Source organism: Phaenicophaeus curvirostris, chromosome 21 (assembly GCF_032191515.1).
Source record: "Phaenicophaeus curvirostris isolate KB17595 chromosome 21, BPBGC_Pcur_1.0, whole genome shotgun sequence".
Taxonomy (NCBI): Eukaryota; Metazoa; Chordata; class Aves; order Cuculiformes; family Cuculidae; genus Phaenicophaeus; species Phaenicophaeus curvirostris.
This window is the reverse complement of record NC_091412.1, coordinates 10,852,733-10,871,807: the sequence shown is the minus strand read 5'-3', so window position 1 is coordinate 10,871,807 and position 19,075 is coordinate 10,852,733. Positions and strand designations below refer to the sequence as shown.

The 19,075-nt window shown below is 48.1% G+C and overlaps 1 protein-coding gene across 2 annotated transcripts in view; it reads right to left on the bottom strand.

Annotated features, from left to right (window-relative positions):
• Positions 1-1,617: 1,617 nt before the first annotated feature.
• Positions 1,618-19,075, bottom strand: part of SLC43A2 (solute carrier family 43 member 2) — a 31,987-nt gene continuing 14,529 nt past the window's right edge. For both annotated transcript variants that reach the window (XM_069874112.1, XM_069874113.1), the window contains exons 5-13: positions 16,915-17,007; positions 15,974-16,107; positions 15,340-15,542; positions 14,462-14,605; positions 10,877-11,015; positions 10,309-10,441; positions 9,361-9,434; positions 7,536-7,659; positions 1,618-6,724 (exon numbers count right to left, since the gene is read on the bottom strand). In XM_069874112.1, coding sequence (XP_069730213.1) covers positions 6,563-6,724; positions 7,536-7,659; positions 9,361-9,434; positions 10,309-10,441; positions 10,877-11,015; positions 14,462-14,605; positions 15,340-15,542; positions 15,974-16,107; positions 16,915-17,007 — 1,206 coding nt within the window. In that variant the 3' untranslated portion in view covers positions 1,618-6,562. The remainder of the gene's footprint in view (positions 6,725-7,535; positions 7,660-9,360; positions 9,435-10,308; positions 10,442-10,876; positions 11,016-14,461; positions 14,606-15,339; positions 15,543-15,973; positions 16,108-16,914; positions 17,008-19,075) is intronic.

The window sequence follows — 19,075 nt, the reverse complement described above, 5'->3', positions numbered from 1 at the left end:
ACCCCTGCTCTGGGCAGCCTGGGCCAGGGCCTCCTCGCCCTCATGGTGAAGAAATTCTGCCTTATGTCCCGTTTAAATCTGCCCCTCTCCGGTTTATCCCCACCGCCCCTCGTCCTGTCACTCCCCACCTTTGTTAAAATTCCCTCCCCAGCTTTCCTGGAGCCCCTTTCAGTCCTGGAAGCTGCTCTAAGGTCTTCTTGGAGCCTTCTCCAGGCTGAACAACCCCAACTCGCTCAGCCCGTCTTTGTGTAGAAGGTGCTCCAGCTTAAGAAGGATGTTGAGGCTCTGGAGCGAGTCCAGAGAAGAGAAACGAAGCTGGGGAGGGGGCTGGAGAACAGGCCTGATGAGGAGCAGCTGAGAGAGCTGGGGGTGTTCAGCCTGGAGAAGAGGAGGCTGAGGGGAGACCTCATTGCTCTCTCCAACTCCCTGAAAGGAGGTTGTGGAGAGGAGGGAGCTGGGCTCTTCTCCCAAGGGACAGGGGACAGGACGAGAGGGAATGGCCTCAAGCTCCACCAGGGGAGGGTCAGGCTGGACATTAGGAAAAAATTCTTCACAGAAAGGGTGATTGGTCCCTGTCCGAGGCTGCCCAGGGAGGGGGTTGAGTCCCCTTCCCTGGAGGGGTTTAAGGGACGGGTGGACGAGGCGCTGAGGGACATGGGTTAGTGATTGATGGGAATGGTTGGACTCGATGATCCCGTGGGTGTCTTCCAACCTGGTGATTCTGTGATTCTATGATTCTATGATATTGAGCTGGCATGTCCAACCTGAATAAAACCATAAAGCCATTCTCCCTCATCCTGACACTACACACCCTTGTAAGAAGTCCCCGCTTTCCTTTCAGGCTTCCCACTCCGTGTTTCATAGAATCATTGAACGGTTTGGTTTGGAAAGGACCTCAAAACCCATCCAGTCCCACCCCCTGCCATGGGCAGGGGCACCTCCCACTGGATCAGGGGCTCCAAGCCCCATCCAACCTGGCCTTGAACCCCTCCAGGTGACGATCCACCCCACTTTAAGCCCTCTGCTGTTCGCAGGGCTATTTCCCAGCACCAGCCGCCCGAGCTGCCCTCAATGTTAATAACCCTGGATATCTATTAGAAGACAATTGCAAACCCACCCTTTAATCTGACCTGTGCTTGATAAAACGCAGCTGAAGAGCGCTAGTTCCACGGCTCCGTCACTGGAACTGCAGAGCAAGGATTATCTTCGTTTGATACGGAAGATAAAACACCATACATTGAGCATCACCTGGCTCAAGCGTGGAGAACCGAGACGTGCGGCTTTCCTGTTGCGACCCTGCATCTCTTCTGCAGCATTCCCTGCCACAGCCATTCATCTTTCACTGCGATATCAGTTCTCTCAGCATTCACGGAGCCTGATTCCTTCCTCAACCTACCATCTATGTTGTTTTTTTAAGAAATCAATGTTTTTTTCTCCAATAGAGATAAATTGAGATCGGGCTGTTAGTTCCTAAGCTAGAGAAGAAGCAGCCAAGGAATCATTCAACATGCATCATCCCACGTGGCAGATGACACCGTGTAAGCATCCACGCTTACATAGTCTTGTTAGGAACCAAAAGGTACCATTATTATGTTTGGTCTCAAAAGAAAAACACAATTAACTTAATATCACATTTATTTTTAGATAATAGTGCAAGAGTGCACATCACCTTACAAACACGGAGCAGATGACACAGACCTGCCCCAAGGAGCTGACAATTCAACTTGGACAAACATGTTTGTGACCAGGAGGAGGAGGGGGAGGCAAATGCTGTCAGAGGAGACTTTCCGAAAGAGAAGGTTGTCCCAGGAGTGAAAAGCGAGTGAGAGGGTCAGGCACAAGGAAGTGACAAGCAGCACTAGGAAGGATGACAACGCGGAGCACGGGACGGGATAAAAACAGATTGCGCAGACAGGCTGAGCAGCACAGAGAGAAAAACAAGGACCTGGAGGGTTTATAATTAACATGTAAGAAAGCATCTACATTACACACCATCGTTTCAGCTATTCCAGAGGAGATAACATGGTGAAACAGAAATCAGAAGTGATTTTTTTTTTTTAATTTAAAACCCGAGTCCCTTCCCACCAGTAATCCTACTGTAATACTAATTTCCATTATGAATTCCCACTTCTAAACTGGGAAGCAGGGAATACCAAAAGAGAAGACTCAGAGAGAAAAAAGAAGTAACAAAACTTGTCACTTTAAAGTTTTCATTCATTTTACCCTACAGTATCCACTTTATATTTCATGGCATATTTTTCAAATTCTTCAGACTTTCAAAGGGAAATCTCCTACTTTAAAACATTTTAGTGATTTACTGACTTTGTTAAAATCTCATTATCCTACACTTTCCCTTTGTAGATGGAGCGTGAAGAAGCCAGGCTTTGTTGTGGGAGCTGAACATTTCATTCGCTGTAACAGCACTGCAGTTAAGCTGGAGTCTGAGCAAGATTTGCTCTTTTTTTTTTTACAGATATCTGTGTTCCATTTCATCTCAAGGATCCAGATACTCCATGACAGTAACTGAATAAAGTTCTAAGTGTCTATTAGGTAAAACAGCACAGATTTTCTTTGCTATTCTTGTTAGCACCAATGCAGTGATGCTATGAAGACTGTTGACGAGGCTCAGGTACTGGCAGGTCAGTGAAAGGAAAGAGCTGGCTCCCTCCCTTCCCTGCTCTGTTAATTTTTTAAAATATGGATACACATTAAAAGCACGTGAGAGCCTGCAGGGGCCAGGAACAGTGTTTGTAGAAGGTGTAGAGCAACACCCTTGACTCTGAGGGCTCCTACAAACTGCCGAGTGCTCACAGAACAGGTTTCTGCTTCACTACATTCAGCTGGGGATGCTTCTATGATGAGATGAGGTCTTTCCCAGAACCACCCTCCTCGTACTTCTCATATGGATGAGGGTGAAAGGGTACAAGGGGCATTAAAAAACCCACAACCCTACAAATTCTAGCATTTAGGAATTATACAAGCAGTTAAACACATTGGTCTGTACTTGAGCTGTACAGGTAATTGCATTATTGATTTAAATTGATGTGGTTCTCCACTCTTTGGTGGCCTATTAATTTTTTCCACAAGGTGGCTCATGCACATAGAGCGCTTCAGAAATTTTCTTGGTTCTGCATCCCTTGGCCAGAAAGCAGCAATGCTGTTTTCCACTCCCAAGGCAAGTAATCCACAATTACCTTTCCATAAGCATCAGAGAACGAGGCACACTGCCCATGAACAATCATGTATAACAGCACCATCCCTGCTTCTGCAACGTGCAAGACAACAATTTGAAGAGGCTGAAGCCAGAACGCTTCATCCTCCGTGTGCTCACCCCCGCTGGAGGTGCAGCACTGGAGCAGCCACAGAGTATTTGCACATCTTGCATGCAGATATAGTTTTTTTGATAGATAAACTTGGGACTGCTTTTAAAATTAGTTAGGTTTACAACTGTCAGAGTAAATTAAACCCCACTAGATCAGACCAGTGTTTCACCTAGCCCAGCATGTATATTCTCCATCTTTGACCATTTTTTAAGAGAGCAAGTAGAACAGTAATCTTCCCTTGGCATAACTTTCTTATTTACAGCAACTTAAAATCTCCCTGAGTTAGTGGATGCATCAGACCATTGTTTAACCAGCCCGTTTACAAGAGTCATGCTTCTGTTCCCAATACATTCTGCAGCAACGAATTTCACAGCTTGACTTTGCGCTGCAGGAGAGAACACTCGCATTTATCTCTTCAACCCTGAACAGCTAAAATGTCACTGTGTACCCGCTGGTCCTGGTGAGTGCCAGGCAAAGGCACGCTTCGCTCCCCAGCTGCAAACAGAGCCCGACACTGACTCAAGGCATGAGCTCCGATCCTCACAGCTGACCAGCTTCTGAACACCACGGCACAGCAGAGACAGCGAGCACACAGATCCACCATTTCCATCAGCTGAAACTGGATTAGAGGGCACCCCTAATAAAGGGCAAGAACTGCAGTAGGGAGGTAGATGGCAGGAATGAAAGGGAGTTCTTCGTTTAATTTAGCTGCACATACTCCAAAGGCAGCATCTCCACGGAAATACACCACTCTCCATATTCCATCGTTTTGCAAAGACATTTATAATCAGGAATTCGAGGGAGCTATCAGGTTCAATGTTCTGAAACTGAGGTGGAAGCAATGCTGAGTTAGCACACTGACAGCCTCCACCAACCACCTCTATTTTAGGGCACCGAGTCCAAGGACTGTGGCTCAGCCGCTCACCTGCCTGAGCTACACCAAAAAGATACTCAATTTGTCATTGTCACATCACCGGTATCTTGGATCAAGAGTAGGGATCATCTCCTCAAAATACTTATGAGTACATATAGTAACATGAAATGTAGAAAGACCCTCTGGAATCCAGGCAAGTGGTGCTGCTGCTGGTGAGGCTCTGAATATCTCCTTGAGATAACGCTGGGTAAACAGGAAAATGAATCAGAACTCTGCCCCTTTAGTTATTGCTCAACAGAACAGAAAGAAAAATTTGGAAGGTCACTAAATAATCACCATATCTAGAGATCAACACAAAATGAGAAGTTCTAGAAGTGTTGACAGCAGGCAATAAGGCTGTCTTGGAACAAACATTTAATGAAGGCAACACATGAAAAAAAAGAAAAATCCACAAATGTGTCAAACACTCAAGTGGCTGGTAAATCATTTCCAAAGGAGAGACTGAAGATGAGACGGTGCCCTGGAGGCTGGCTGGGGGCAGCGACTCGAGATGGCGCTGCTGGCACGGCCACCAGCCAGCGACTCTGCAGGGCGCCCAGGAGCAGTGCCAGAGGTCACTCAGCCTGCTGTTTAAGGAAGGGCTGAGCATCTGCATACTTCGAACCATCAGGAAAGCAGGTAACAACAAGTTCCCAGGTAATTTCTCAACGGAAGGTCCGGGTGTTTCTAATGCCCAGCTCAGAGCGAACGGGGCGGTGATTGAGTCTCGTACTTTTCTGACCAGACATAAAGCAGTGGAATGACTTACCCCCTGCCAGGCTTTGCAGGAGCTGGCAGTTCAGAAAGCACTACCACTACACAACTGTTTTATTTCTGCCCGCAACCTTCCTGCAGCCGCTAGCCCAGCGCAGACGCTGCCGCACACCCGCTCTTCGTCCTCAGCGCCACATGGTCCTCGTCACGAGGCTACAGAGGCTGAGCTACTGACTTCAAGAGGTTAAGGGCAGAAAAGCCAGCTTTAGACAAGACTTAGGAAAACCTCTATAAAAATAAGCAGGTTAAGAATTCCCTTTGTATTCCCTCTGTGGTGAACAGGCCTGGGGCACCTTTACCCGCATGTATTGCTCTGGAAGTCAGCTTCCCCGTACAATCAATCACCACATACTCTGTCCAGACAGAGCATCAACATCATGAAAGGCTCTTAATGCAGCCAAACCAGCAGCTTTTTGGTCAGTCACAGTAACCTGGTGTCCAGCAGCCTGGGGGCTACTCTCAGAACAATGTAAATAAGCTATGGCTAAACGAAGAATTACATCGCCACATCACCCTGCCGTATGTCCACGGGATCCAGGTACCAGACAAAGGAGTGTTCTGCACTCTTGATTCGTTTGAAGTCAGCTCACAACATGTGAACGCCAAGGTATTTGGAGCCTCAAAACTCAGCTTTGAGAAGCTTCTCTTGCTTTACTAAAATCACACTGCTGCTCCCCTCTCAGTGTCACGTTGGAGGGAAGAAGAGGCAAAAGGCAACGAGTCTCAAAGCACTTCATCGGTAAACATGATCCAATTCCTATCTCAAAGGTTCCAGGACTGCAGACAGTTTAAAACATGTACAGGTGGTTTGTGGGCCAGGAAGAAGAGGAATTCCAGGCCTTTTGAAGGCTTGGTCTAGGACCAAGCAGTCCACGAGGCTCTTCATCTCAGTGTGGAAGGCAGATCCATTGCTCACAGTCTGTGCCATTTGCAGTAATAAAATGTTTGGGAGCTGTCAGTGCTAGCAGCCAACATTTAGCAATTCACTGAAGCTGTGCTCAAACACATAGGAACAAAAACCCCTTCCCTGCTTCAGAACCAGTCCTGGGTATGTCTGGATAGACATTAAAACCACTGGGTCCAGCTACATATCAAGCAGAAGGACCATTACAAAGCCTCAGGGAGGGAGGAGAGTGCAGCTTGCATCTAGACAGTGTCAGCCAAGGTTGGGGGAAGAGGGGGAGAAAACAGACTTCTGTTACATTTGCAAGTTATGATCTTTCTTCCCTCTACCCCCATCCCTCTATTCCTTCTCTCCCCAGTTTCCTATGCAGAGACTCTGCTGCTGGAGAGTGTGATCGGGGGATAATTTAAGACACAATATCTGTGTGGCCTTTATAAAAAAGGAAAAGTGTCCCGTGTTCTGCAGTAAGGAGTGGGAAGTCTCCTCCTGCCTTACATCTGAGGAAACTCAGTCAGGATGTCCAGCCGTCACTCCAGAGAGGAGCAAAGACTGGCAGAGCCAGGAGAGAAAAACCCGGCTCACACCACAGGTAGAACCCATGGTTGTGGTAGGAACCTGTACAGGGGAGGCTGTATTCGAAGCACCAGTTTAAACAAAGGCTTCCTCGTTGGGAGTGCCATTGATTTTGAAGAAGAGTTTGGCATCATCCATCTTCTGTTTTTTTTCTCTCTCTAGCCTGCGTCTGTAGCAGACCAGGTAGATTGGAAGGCAGAAACCCAGGAGGCTCACACCAAGCAAGCCAACATTGACCTGCAGGAAGAAAGACAAAAAAATTAGGCAAGCGAGTAAGAGAACCCAGTCACGTACGCCAAAGTGTCAGAACCCAGCCCACGTCACTCGGCTGCAGGGAAACCAGGAGGCATCCTGCTCGGTGTATTGGCAACAGCCTCCACCGTATTTACATTTACACTCCTGTGCCCAGAGCACTGTGTGAACAAGCTAAATGCTGCAAGAATTTATTGCTCTGGATCACGGCTGCAGGAATATCGTGCTGCAGAACAGGCAGGGCTGTTTAAGCTGCTGTTGTTCTGCACTGAGTTTGCTGACTGAAGAGCAACAGATTGCAGTAGCCTTGAGACCGGGAATCTCCCCAAAACACCACTCATGTCAATTTTAATAAGCTGCCCAGGCAGACCCCTCAGCCACTTGGCTTTTTGGACATCATCATCAGCAACCCAAAACTTACTGGTAATTGGAGCTAATAGCTCTCAAAGGAACAGAGCATTTCTGCTGCATTTTATGGCCATACGGATTCACTCACATTTACCTGACAGATTTTGACTTGCCACACAAACTGTTAGCAGGAAGCACTCGTGCAGCCTTCTCCCTTCCTCTCTTTCCATACACCAGAAAAAGGGTTAACGGCTTTCCCTCCCAGGGAATCATTACTCGCACAGGGAAGGCTCTCCTGAGCAGCACCAAGGTAACAGCAGACTGAAGGACATGTAAAATTCCAGCTGTTTTTAACCTTGGCCCATGCCCAGGAGTCCTTTTGTTTTCAAAGAAATGACCCAAAAATCATCTTAACCACCAAGCCTTCTCAATAAACTTAAACACTTGCCCAGAGAGGGTCTCCTTCCAAAGGGCCTGTCAACGCCATAAAAAGAGGCTGCTGCAGAAGGGCGAAAAGGGCACTGATCAACGACTGCAACCCTGTCAAGCTGCCAAACTGAGTAGAGGGGTATCTGTCAACAGAGAAAGCAACAGCGTTATTACATGTCCCCTTGACTGTTCACACTGGCCAGATCAGATCACGTTCCCAGTCGACTAACATAAGAAAGCACAGTCCCAAGACAAACTTCTCTTATCTGGGCTTATGCAGAGCTATTTCTTGTTATATTCAGCTACACCCGATGGTGTGCAGTGCTCCCCAGAGCAGAGTGCAGCTGGTGACAAGGCTGGAGCCTCCCTCTCCAGCCTATTTTCACGCCAAGCTCTCAAACTAAACAAGTATCAGATCCAGCAGCTGTTTTGTTGTGCAGCTGTACCGTAGGCAGGTAAAATGCTTATACAACTCCGGCTCCTATTGCAAAGAGTGAAGAGCATTGATATTTACAAGTTCAAAGCCAGGCCTGTTTATCCAGATGACAGCAGTTATGGCTGAGCAATCATTTTCATCTGGTCATAACAATTTGCTCCCTTGAGAAGGAAGCAAAACCTGCACAACAGGTTAGTTTGTGTTTTCCTTTTTAGAGGACAAGCCTGATCCTCTGTCAGACTTAATACTGGTGATCGGAAAGTGCTGAATATCAGATCAGACTAATGGAAAAATAAATTTCAGCAACAGCCTTACATCTTTCTCTTTCCATGACTGAGTAGTGTTAAAGGGTTCAGGTTAAACTACGCTTGGAAAGAGAGGTGTGGATCAAAACCTTCAAGTATTCAAGTCAGTCACATTCAAAGCAAGAATACCTCACCTGGGAAGCTCCAGAGAGCTGCAATGGTCAAAAAGGGTTAGTTAACAAGCGAGGCGATGTGTACAGCCACTAGCACCTACCTTGCCCAAGACCAAAATCTTTTGCATCCAGCTGCCGGGGAATCAAAAGTTTATGCAATTTTGAAGCAGAGTCTTAGATGGGTTTTCTAGTCTGGATTCCCCAGACACCAGGGTGAAGGCCTTTGACAGAAGGTGTGAGTCTCCATCCATGGAGAAATTCAACTCAGCTGGTCAGAGTCCTGGGCCACCTGCTCTAGCTGACCCTGCTCGAGCACGAGGGCTGGACTAGACTATCTCAAGAGGTTCCTTCCCACCACGATGACTCTGTGATTCTCTGACAGGTAAGTTTCTTTCTCTTTCCCTATCCAGCAGCTCAGGACAGAGGGGCAGATCTGTTTTCACAACCAAAACTATTGCTTAATAACGAAGAGACAACTTAGATTCAGCTATTGATCATTTTGATAAGTTGGAAACAGGATGGGTAATCTGCCCTGGGAAAGGGAGGAGGCATCACTAATGGGATCTTGGGCAATGCTTTGTCAGTGGCATCTCAGCACAGACCAGCAGCAATGTACTCGATTATGTTAATGTTTCATCTGGGCATATGCACATAGCTACTCATTATAAGACAAAAAAAGCCTTGAGTTTTTACTATATAACTTCGGTGTCGATAGCCTAGTCTCACCCGAGGCCCATCTGTAGCTGTGCCTGTCTCCTCCCAGTAGCTGTGCCAACGGGGTCAGCTGTTTCTGAACCAGGAAAGCACCAGCTAGGACTTAAGTCCAGCTATTTTCGTACCAAGTGGTGACTGAAGAAATAAGTTGCATCATTTTTTCCACCCCTCTGACCATGAAGGCTTCGCTTCCTGATCTCCCTTGCACCTGGAGAGCTTATAATCCCGGAGCAGTCAACCTGGCCAGCCACATATTATGAGTAAGCAGATACTTACACAGCTGCATAGAGGCCTCCCACAGCTGAGTGGATGAATCCTCTCACAATTGTGTGCAAAATGAAGGACAGAATCTGGAAAGAGAAGCAGAAAAATGTCACGCCCTAGATACCGCTGAGGTTTGCCAGACCCCTAAAAGCTGTTCTCCTTTCTAGTACAGAGCAGGGCTTGAGGAACCCAGAACCAACACCTGAAGAGCAGCACAAGGGGAGAAACCGCTCTCATCTTTAACAGCATCGCTTTTCCTAACTTTGTGAAGGCTGATGTGAGGTACCCCCAAGGTTACCCCACACGAGATCCATCGCATTCACAGATGGCATTGCTGCAAGGACACGTTCCCAGCAACCTGTGGCCAGGGTCGCAATGCTTTTTGTAGTGCCCTTGTAGCAGATTAAGCTATTTTTCCATGAGGTATTGCAGACAGCATGCAAGTATGAGCGAACTATATCTGTTTGGCATCAAGGCATGTTTAAGAAAAGCATTAAAATCACTGAACTTCTCTGCCAAGACCAGGTGGTGCCACAAAATAAATATTTTAACAGGTCTGTAATCCCATGGGTACTATCAGAAGCAGAAATAACCTGCTGCATGTCAGAGTCATGCCTCTCACAGCAAGTTTTCTGACCATCAGCAGCTTAAAATCGAGCCCAGGATAAACGCACAGGCACTGCTGAGATCCCTGTAGGAAAGCATTTGCTGTTACAGAGCTCAGCTGCAGAAACTTCCAAGTGTGAACAAACTGTAGATCAACTCTGACATTTTAACTCAAGCTGATTTTTTAGTTTCTTTTAAGAGATGTTAACCGCATGGTATTTGTTTTGACTTTACAGCTGGGGCTCCTGAATCAGTACAGGAGTCTCCCAGGAGTGCCAGAAAGCCCCCTGTCTGGTTCTGCCAGGCCCCGCGCTGTCAGCCCCTGCAGCCACCCACCCCGTTTGTCCTACTCACCTGCAACGGTAGGTTAGGAATAAGACAGGTGATTCCAAATCCAACCAGCAGGACGTTTGTGAACGCAAAGGCATTGGTGGCATTGGTGATCTTCTGGATCTGACGATCACGCTTTTTCTTTTTCTTGTCACCTCTGGAAGGAGAGCAGAACCTATGTTACAAAAAGCACTTCCAGCAGCTACCAGAACTCACAGGAAGGTTCTCCACACATCCCATATCAACTCTGTCTAAACCAATTTGGCTAGTGGTCTGCCTAAGGAGGTGCTGGAATCTCCATCAGTGGAAGCTGAGGAACGTCTGGGCAATTATTTCAGTGTTGTTACTGTTAGGCTAGAAGGGAAGTCTGAGCCTCCCCTGCTACAATTTACATTTTCTCTTCTTGACTCATCTTAGTGGACATGGAAGATAGTTTGGTCCTTTCCTCTGCAATTATCAAGCCTTCCTTCAGGCTCTCTTTTCTATACTGAGGAACCAACATTCTCTCCAGTCTTTCATCACAAAGCACATTATGCAGAGCAGAAGGGGCCTGCTACATGGCTGCATGTCCCGTGTGGCACACGCTACGCACTGCTCAGCGTTGCTCTCCTCGTTCTCTTCCGAGGTGTCATCGCATTCTTTCAGTCGCCAGTCCATGATGTACCCGATCACAGGTGCTGTCAGCAAGCACAGCAGTTGCAACACCCCAAAAATGGAAGTGTAGAGAGCCACTGCAGGGGGAAAAAAAAAATCAAAAAGTCAGTTCAAGCAGTACCATAGCAGCAACAGAAAAAAAGACAACAGAAAAACTGTTCCTCCCTATCCACCTCTCTCATTAAGAGCCCAGATCCCATGTACTCACATGCTAACAGGTGGGGCTGAAGGAGCTGGGACACCAAAGCCCCAGCTCATCATTCAGCCTCCCGGGGGTTTGACGTTAGCATGGACACACTGGGTGCACTCGCTTCAACCGTTCCGATCCTGCACTAGTATTTTCAGAGCCCAGCAGCATGTCGGGCTCCAGGAATTGGACCCAGCAACTGCATAGTACCAGGGAGATTTCTTCTGGCTAGGACTAACAGGGAAAATCCTTAAAAAGCAGTATATCCTGTGCGGTCAACGCTGCCGTAGTTATCTCCTCTCCTGCCTTGCTGGGAGCTCCCACCTGCACCTTCTCCAGCTAGGAAGCTCTAGCAAGGACAAGCCAGGCTGGGAAGGGGAGGACTAACTCATTTTACCCTGAATGGAAAAGTTTGGAGGCAGACAGGAGAGATTAGCAGCAAAAAGAACCCCACAGCATCTGCGAGCAATTCTTAAGAACTCAGACTGATGAAGATTCCCTGTACATTAAAGATGGGAGCGGTGTCTACATGGCTTGCTAAGCAAAAGCTGATGCCAGCAGACTTAGAAGAAACTGTCCCCTCCTGTTACTGAGCAGTTTCCTCGCCCCCAGAATGTTTTTTCCACTTCCTCTCTGCAGCCCACGTGATGGATTTGTGGGCACCACGCAGTAGGGCTGGTGAGTCAGAACCATAGCTCAGAAATAAGGATGTAACTCTGAAACTCCCCATCTCAGCACAGAGCGCTCACAAGTCACAGCACTAAGCAGAACACAAGCGAGAAGAATCTGAGCTTGTCCCTCCCAGTGCATGTCTAGATCTAGCCAAAGCAGCACAGCCAGGGCTCACACCAAAATCAATTTGGTAATGGAGAGAAGTTTCCAACAAGCTTTCCTCCCCCTCACAGTTGCAGCAAACCCCAGCAGGGCTGCCTTCCATGCCCAGGCCCAGCACCCGATGATACTTTCCTGGCCCCAGTTGCTGGCAAGGGAGCCAAGAGGAACTTCCAACTCTAACCTCCAAACTCACACTCATGCCCTCATTACCTCCAGAAAGGCAAGCCCTGAAGCGGCCCCACATCCCACCTCATTATAGCAACTGCTGTAGCCAAGAGGGACAGGTGGCTTCACCCTCCACAAGCGCTCCTGGAGCTGATTTGCTGCTGTCCGGTTATTTTTTATTAGAGGGTAAGAAGCAAGCCGTGCTGTCATGTTTTGCCTCTTCGTGCTATTCTGTACACTTAATCTTGGGCTCTAAACAGCCAGGGCAGAAACCAGCTGAGGCAGGCAATGAGATTTATAGGGTCAGCAAGAGGAGGAGAGACAGGAGCTGCTACTAAACAGAACCTCCTCGATTTATCTGTCCTCTTAAAGATTTTCTGAGGAATGAAAAACAACATCTAGCAAATACCAGCAGAAGCCTGGATAGAGCAAACAATGGGTGCTTGCATGGGCACAACCCTTTTCATCTACTGTCCTACAGGTCTTTCCATCAAAATTATCGTGAGCAAGCACCTTGTCCAGCTGAGTTTTCCAGCCTACCCCGATTCTGCCCAAGGTCTCCAAGTATTGCCACAGTTGACAGTAAGGTGACAGTTTGTGAAAGATGCAGCCAAATTTTCAGTTCTAGACACGTCTACTCTCTCCTGCCTTCCTACAACACAATTACACAGCGCGTTGCATGGCTACTGAACTCCTTAGCTGCTCCCCCAGCTTTTTGAAAGATAAGTAGCCACCGGCCGTCTGCTTTTTCCACCTCTACGTTTCATGACAGGTCTAAGTCACCATGATCTGCCCAGGAAGCAGGGCTTTCAAGGACACAAAGCCTCACTGCAGCTTAAAGAATCCCAATTACTTTCCCCTCTAGCCTCCTCTTCTCTTCTTCTCCTAGGAATATTGAAGTTTTCCTTGACCATAACACTTGAAGGATTGACTCAACTCTCTTCTTCCCTGGCTCAGTGCTCCTGAGAGCAGTTGCAGGTGGAGGGAGCTGTAAACAATTCATGTTCTCATAAATAACTGCAAGAATGAGGACTCCAAGGCAGAGTGTCCCATCCTCTCCCGATCCGCACAGATTACATTTCCAGAGAGCTGCACGTGTCTTGGAACTGCTCTTGCAGCCTGACACTGCTGCGACCAGACAATACCACTGTTTTGCTGATGCCATGGAAACACCAAGACAGCAGGCGGCACTGCCAGCCCCGGCTGCGGCCGGGGAGGAGGGGGGAACGCGGAGAAATCGCAAAGGTGGCACAGAAAACACAATACACCCAAGGGGCACAATCCCTTTTTTAACACCAAGCTTGATCTAAACAGAGTTGGTGGCACATAGAGTTAATATGATTTCTAAAATACCAGTGGCGGAAGGAAAGGGAAAAACGAAAGAGAAATTCAGGGTAAAAAGATAAATAAAAAAAAAAATCCATACGAAAGAGTGACAAGGTGAGCAGAAAACTAAGCTGTATTGGGAAAGGTAGGCAGGGTGAAATTTGTCCTGTTTACTGTTTAATGTCTAAACTGCCTCTTGAGCCAGGAGATAAAGAGCCGAATGCTGCAGGCTGTCAAAAGCTCAAGAAAAAGCAATTCAGGGAATGCCAGGGCACTTGGAGTTTCCCGAGTTTTTCCCTCCCCCAGAGCTCACTCCTGTTCTCAGAGGAGTGCCTCTTGATTTATCAGCTTCATGCAATCCAGATTTAACAAGCTCAAACTGGATCTTACTACAAAGGACAAAAAAAAAAAAAAAAGACGACGACTAAGTCTTGTTTTGCAATCCTGGGTGAGCGAATGTCCTCTTTCCTGTTTGCCCCATGCACTGAATCAGAGCTATAAATCCAGAGCGCAGCGCCCGAGCACCCCCGAGCCTCCCCAGCACACATCGAGCTGCACAAAACTCTTCAGCTCTCCTGCTGCCGGGCTCAGCCACCCAGTCCAACGAGCACTCATGGGAGGCAGTTGCTCTGGACTTTGTGCTTGCTTAGGATAAGCAAAGCAAACACCTGACAAAATAGGTTTCCAATATACAGAAAGAAATTATCGCAGTCTATCCTGAGAGGCCACTTTCAACAACCTGTCTGGGGAAATAACACGGAATATTATTAAGCAGATACCAGGCTAAAATTAGCTTGACATTCAGGAGTCTGCCTCACTGCCCCTCTGCCCTGGGCCAGCTCCAGCCCTCTGCTAGACCCTACCAGCAGCTGTCAGCCGCGCTCGGACACGACTAATTGCCATACACAGTGTATTTGCTGAGTAATCGGGCTCACCAGCCTCTCGTAAAGACCAAGTCTGGGTCGGGTACCAGTTCTGAGGAAGCAGATGAAGGTCTTCGGGTTACCCTACCTTGATTTTCATCTCCAGACAGGAACTCGAGGATGGTATTCATGGCCCCCATGTAGAAGATGAGCCGTAGCTGAGTGACACACATCGTGATAAGGCTGAGCAGCAAAATGGGACTGAAGACACTCTTCATGAAGGAGGGAGAAGCTGCAGAAGGAATAACAGTCTTTGAAGGGGGCAACATACCTTCATAAACGTGTCTGGTTTCAGAAGAGGCTTTGGTGTTAGCAGGCCTTCTCCTAGCTAGTCACTCTAACACCACGTGCCAGGGGCAGCTCCAGGGAGTTCAGTTACCTGGCTCCTTATCATAGAATCATAGAATCACCAGGTTGGAAGAGACCCACCGGATCATTGAGTCCAACCATTCCTATCAAACACTAAACCATGCCCCTTAGCACCTCATCCACCTGTGCCTTAAACCCCTCCAGGGAAGGTGAATCAACAAACACCCATCACCAACAGCTATAGATGCTTGGAGTTTGGCTACCAATAATCAGGGCAAGTGGAACGGGAAGGAAGACTTGCCTAATTCTACAGAACAGAGCAAAAGGAAGCTTCAAGCTTTCCCATACCTCGAGAAAGGAAGGGTTGGTGATGAGGGCAACAGTCTGCTTAAGAGCCAGCAGTGCCCAGTTGCTCCATCCACACCAGTTACCCATGCTGGTGTGCCCACCCCTGGCAATAACACATGGCATATTTAGGCAAATATATAAGGATGGGATTCGTTATACAACTGAAGCTATTTAAATGATGGCAGCTGGCGTGTAGCCCTGGCAACGCACGGATCACATATTGCTATCTCTGACAGGTCTGGGGCAGAGCAGGAAGGCCGGTGGCCCTGTGCCAGCACAAGCATCCCGGGGGCATTCGCGGAACCACACCTGTGTTGTCAGGCTGGCACTTCACTTCTAGGTCAACCGTAGACAGACAGAGCTTGTTGTTCTCTTGCAAGGCTGTTGGCTCCTTGGGGCCCTTCATGGAGCTCCCCACACTGAGACGGCGCCCCACAGTTGTGACTTGCTTGTAAAACTGCTTCCCAGTGATTTTGTGGTCAAATCCCAGCCAGCTGAACTTTATTTTCACCCTGTTGGGCAGTAAAGAGCATGACAGCTGCAACACAGGATGGGGAATCAGAGGCAGCAAAGTTGCAGGAGACAGAAAGGCTACGTGTGATTTCAAGGCTCTAGTTTCCACCAACAAACCCACAAATAGTCTGGATCCAGAGCACAGAAAGATACTTCCCCTGGGCCCATCTGGCACAGGTCAATATAGAAACACTTACGAATACTGACAGATTGTTTTCCTTCAGAATTCCTAAGCTTTGGAATGTTCAGCTTTCCACAGGTATTCACCAGTCAAGACAAAGCTAACGGCAGACATAAATCCTCAACCGAAGAAGGAATGGCAGTGATAAACATACAAGGGAGTTCCCTGCACATGCCTTTAAATTAGCCAGCACTTCCTAGACGATTAAGAGTGAGGTTGGCCCTCAAAGCCAGTCTAGAGGACACTTACGAGTAGTCCATGTCTTCTGGTCCAGGGAAGGGCTCCAGTGGCCAGTTGAAGAAACAGTTGAGGAAAACTAGTCCTGCACAGCTTGCCCAGACAAGCAGGATGAGGATGAAGGAGACCCCAGCGTCATAGATAACCTGAAAATCACAAGGGAAGATGGTTTTGGCTCTAAGAGCAGAAAGATACTTCAATATTCTTTGAATGAGGTCTGAAAGAGAAGCTGTGAGAAAGAAAAACATGCTGCATTTACAGTGGGCTTAGCTCAAGTGATAACACAGAAAGGTTGTGTGACATGCAGGCTTGGAAAGAGATATATACGCATCTTTTAACAGCAGCAATGGCAACAGCAGGACCTCCAGCCAAAGGTTTTCATCTGGGACCTTCTCCTTGGAAAGCCAGCAGGAACTTCCCTGCACACTTGAGGCTGCCTTACCTTTACTATAGTCCCTTTATAAGCTGACTCTGCAATGGAATATCTCCGGTTCAGAAGCACCCGTGAGCTACTCAGGCAACCCAAGGGACCATCCCTTCCATCCCTTCAGTGCCATTTGCTAGCTCTGAGCTCTGTTCAAAGCCAACTATTGGTGCCAATTGCACAGATTAAATATGTGTGTATTAGGAATACACATGTGTACATATATATACACACACACACTCCCCCGCCAACACCTTAGAGCTTAAAAAAAGGAACCTTTCATAAAAAAAGGTTCTTCACTTCTCCTTAACACCTTTAAAATTTCACTGCTGGCAAGCAGACTCGCTGCAGTATTTGTTGAGTTCTTGAAGCAGTCACTTGGGAAGTCTCTTACAGACAGGAACTGAATCTTGCACATCTCTTAAAAAGCACTAAAACAAATAGTCCCTCTGTCTTGCCACATTATTGCTAAATGGTGCAAAACTCCCAGCACAACATCACCAGTCACGAGTCGATCCCATGGCCTCACCTTGATTCCTGGGAAAGTCACAGCAGAGGAAGCATAGGAGCCAATCATCAGAGCGATGAACGTGGAACGGAGGTCACCAAACATGTTGGGCAGCTGTGGAAAGAAAATTCGGTTGAAACAGGCTGCAGCCAAGGGAAAGGAAGAAAAAGGGAAGGAGGCTTTCTCGGAAAGATGAAGCTAATGGCAGATGTAAATCTGGCTTTTAGGATTAAGACTTCTGGATGCCAGAATCTGAAACAGCCAGTTTTAACTTGAGAATGACTTAGCTCTTCAGGACTCTGCTCTGCAGGTTGTATTGGTGTCTCCAGTGTCAGGAAACATCTACAATCCAAAATGTATATGCTTAATGATACTGCTTCTTTCCAGACTGACAGCATAATTGGCACTGGTCAACTTCAGCACAGGAGCGAGTGGCTCCAGCCCTTGTGCTTCCTTTAAGGGTTCCTCACCCCAAGTCAGTAGCCACCAAATCTCCAAAACCTCTCCAAAAGCTTCGCGCCCAAGTTCTCTCCATGTCACCCTCTTTAGTCAAGAGCTGAGACACCCAGGCTGCGAGAGCTGCAGCCTTTAACACGCCCTGCAACACCTTCATCTGCCAGGTTTGTTTATGCACCTTGGGTCAGCATCCAAATCATTGCAGCAGACCAGAAAGTTCCTGTTGTAACAAGAAGAGATGGAGACAAACACGAACTGTGTTTCTGCTTGCACAGAAACCTCCTTTTAGCTGCATCTCTAGCTCCTTCTGTGAAAGCAGACTCTCACAACTAGAGGAGCTAATGCTGGTCATCTCTCCATCGGCTGGGTGGCTCAGCTGCCCAAGCACTCTACCCGGGAGCTGGGTGCACGAAAGGCAATTCCAAGCACTAGATACGCAAGGTGTTACTGCCTGGGGCTGCTATGGAGCTGCTGAGCTCTACAGCAAGAAGCAGGCAGCAGCAGCTCACACTGCTATTCCTGCCACCCACCCCCCTTTGCTGCCTGGCTCTTATCAGGTGCGAGGGCATTGCTGGGAGCAGACCCGGCAGGTTCTGCAAGGATCTGTTGGGAAAGCAAAGCTGTGGGGGCAGCTGGAAGCAGCTCATAGCAGCCACTTTTGCCATCTCAACAGCAAACACGCTCCCAGGCTGGCTCTCCAGCCCCTGCTCCCACTCAGGATCCAGAAGCAGAGGGGAGAAGGCAGGGTGGTCAGACCTTCCTGTTCTCCCGAGAAAGGAAGAACTCCCTGTTTTTCTTAACAGTCAGAAGTGAACAAGTTGCCATCACCGACTAATGCAAACTGCATGTTACGGGGAGAAGCTTTGAAGCTGTAGGCTACAGAGAGCTCAGCTGATGCCTCCAGAAGCTGGCCAACAGGCAGAGGCTCTACTGCAGGCAGATTTCCCTCTCACCACCTTTTTCAGGTCCCTTACTCCCCAAATTCACTTGGGCATCGCTGCCACATCGGCCTCAGAGGGCCTCAAAGCAGGACACTGTGGGAGCCTTCTAGGACTGGAAGCATAGCCAGCAGTTTAGCTGTTTAAAGGTGCTGCTGAACAAAATGAATCGGAGAATATTAGTCCGAGCCTGAGCAAGCAAATGCTGTCATCACATTCCCCTTTCGCTGCTGAAAAACAAATCCATCCTTCCCAGGAGTAGCATATAAGGCAAGCAAATCTGGCTTGTGTCATGGCAGGACCAGGGTGTTTACAACACAAGTATTCCTGTGCAGGAACACTCTGGGATCCATCTGGCTGTTTATCATCCCTCTGTCTCACTGCAGAGCTTCCTATGCAGTGCGGTCTCCGGGTCCTCAGATAACCCCGGCCACGGAGCAGCAGCAGCGATGTGCCCTGAGCAGCCACGGGCGGCAGAGGCAGAAAAGGCTGCGCTCCTCTGCGGCGAGGATCCCCACACCCATCCGCAGATCCCTGCGTGCGGGAGAGCTGCCAACAGGCTGCTTCCAGGAGCTGCAGACAGGAAACTGCAAAGGATCCAGAGGTCTGTTACCAGGCGCAGAAATCTCTCCTTGGAAGCAGCGGCTTGAATACACAACCCAGAAAACAACATCTGCAGAACAGAGCGCCAGCAGGTTGCAAAGGGCTACTCACCATCGCCAGGCAGGATGCTCGTTTAATCACAGCTACCCCAAACCTAAAATAATCTCCAGAAATTATAAGAACCA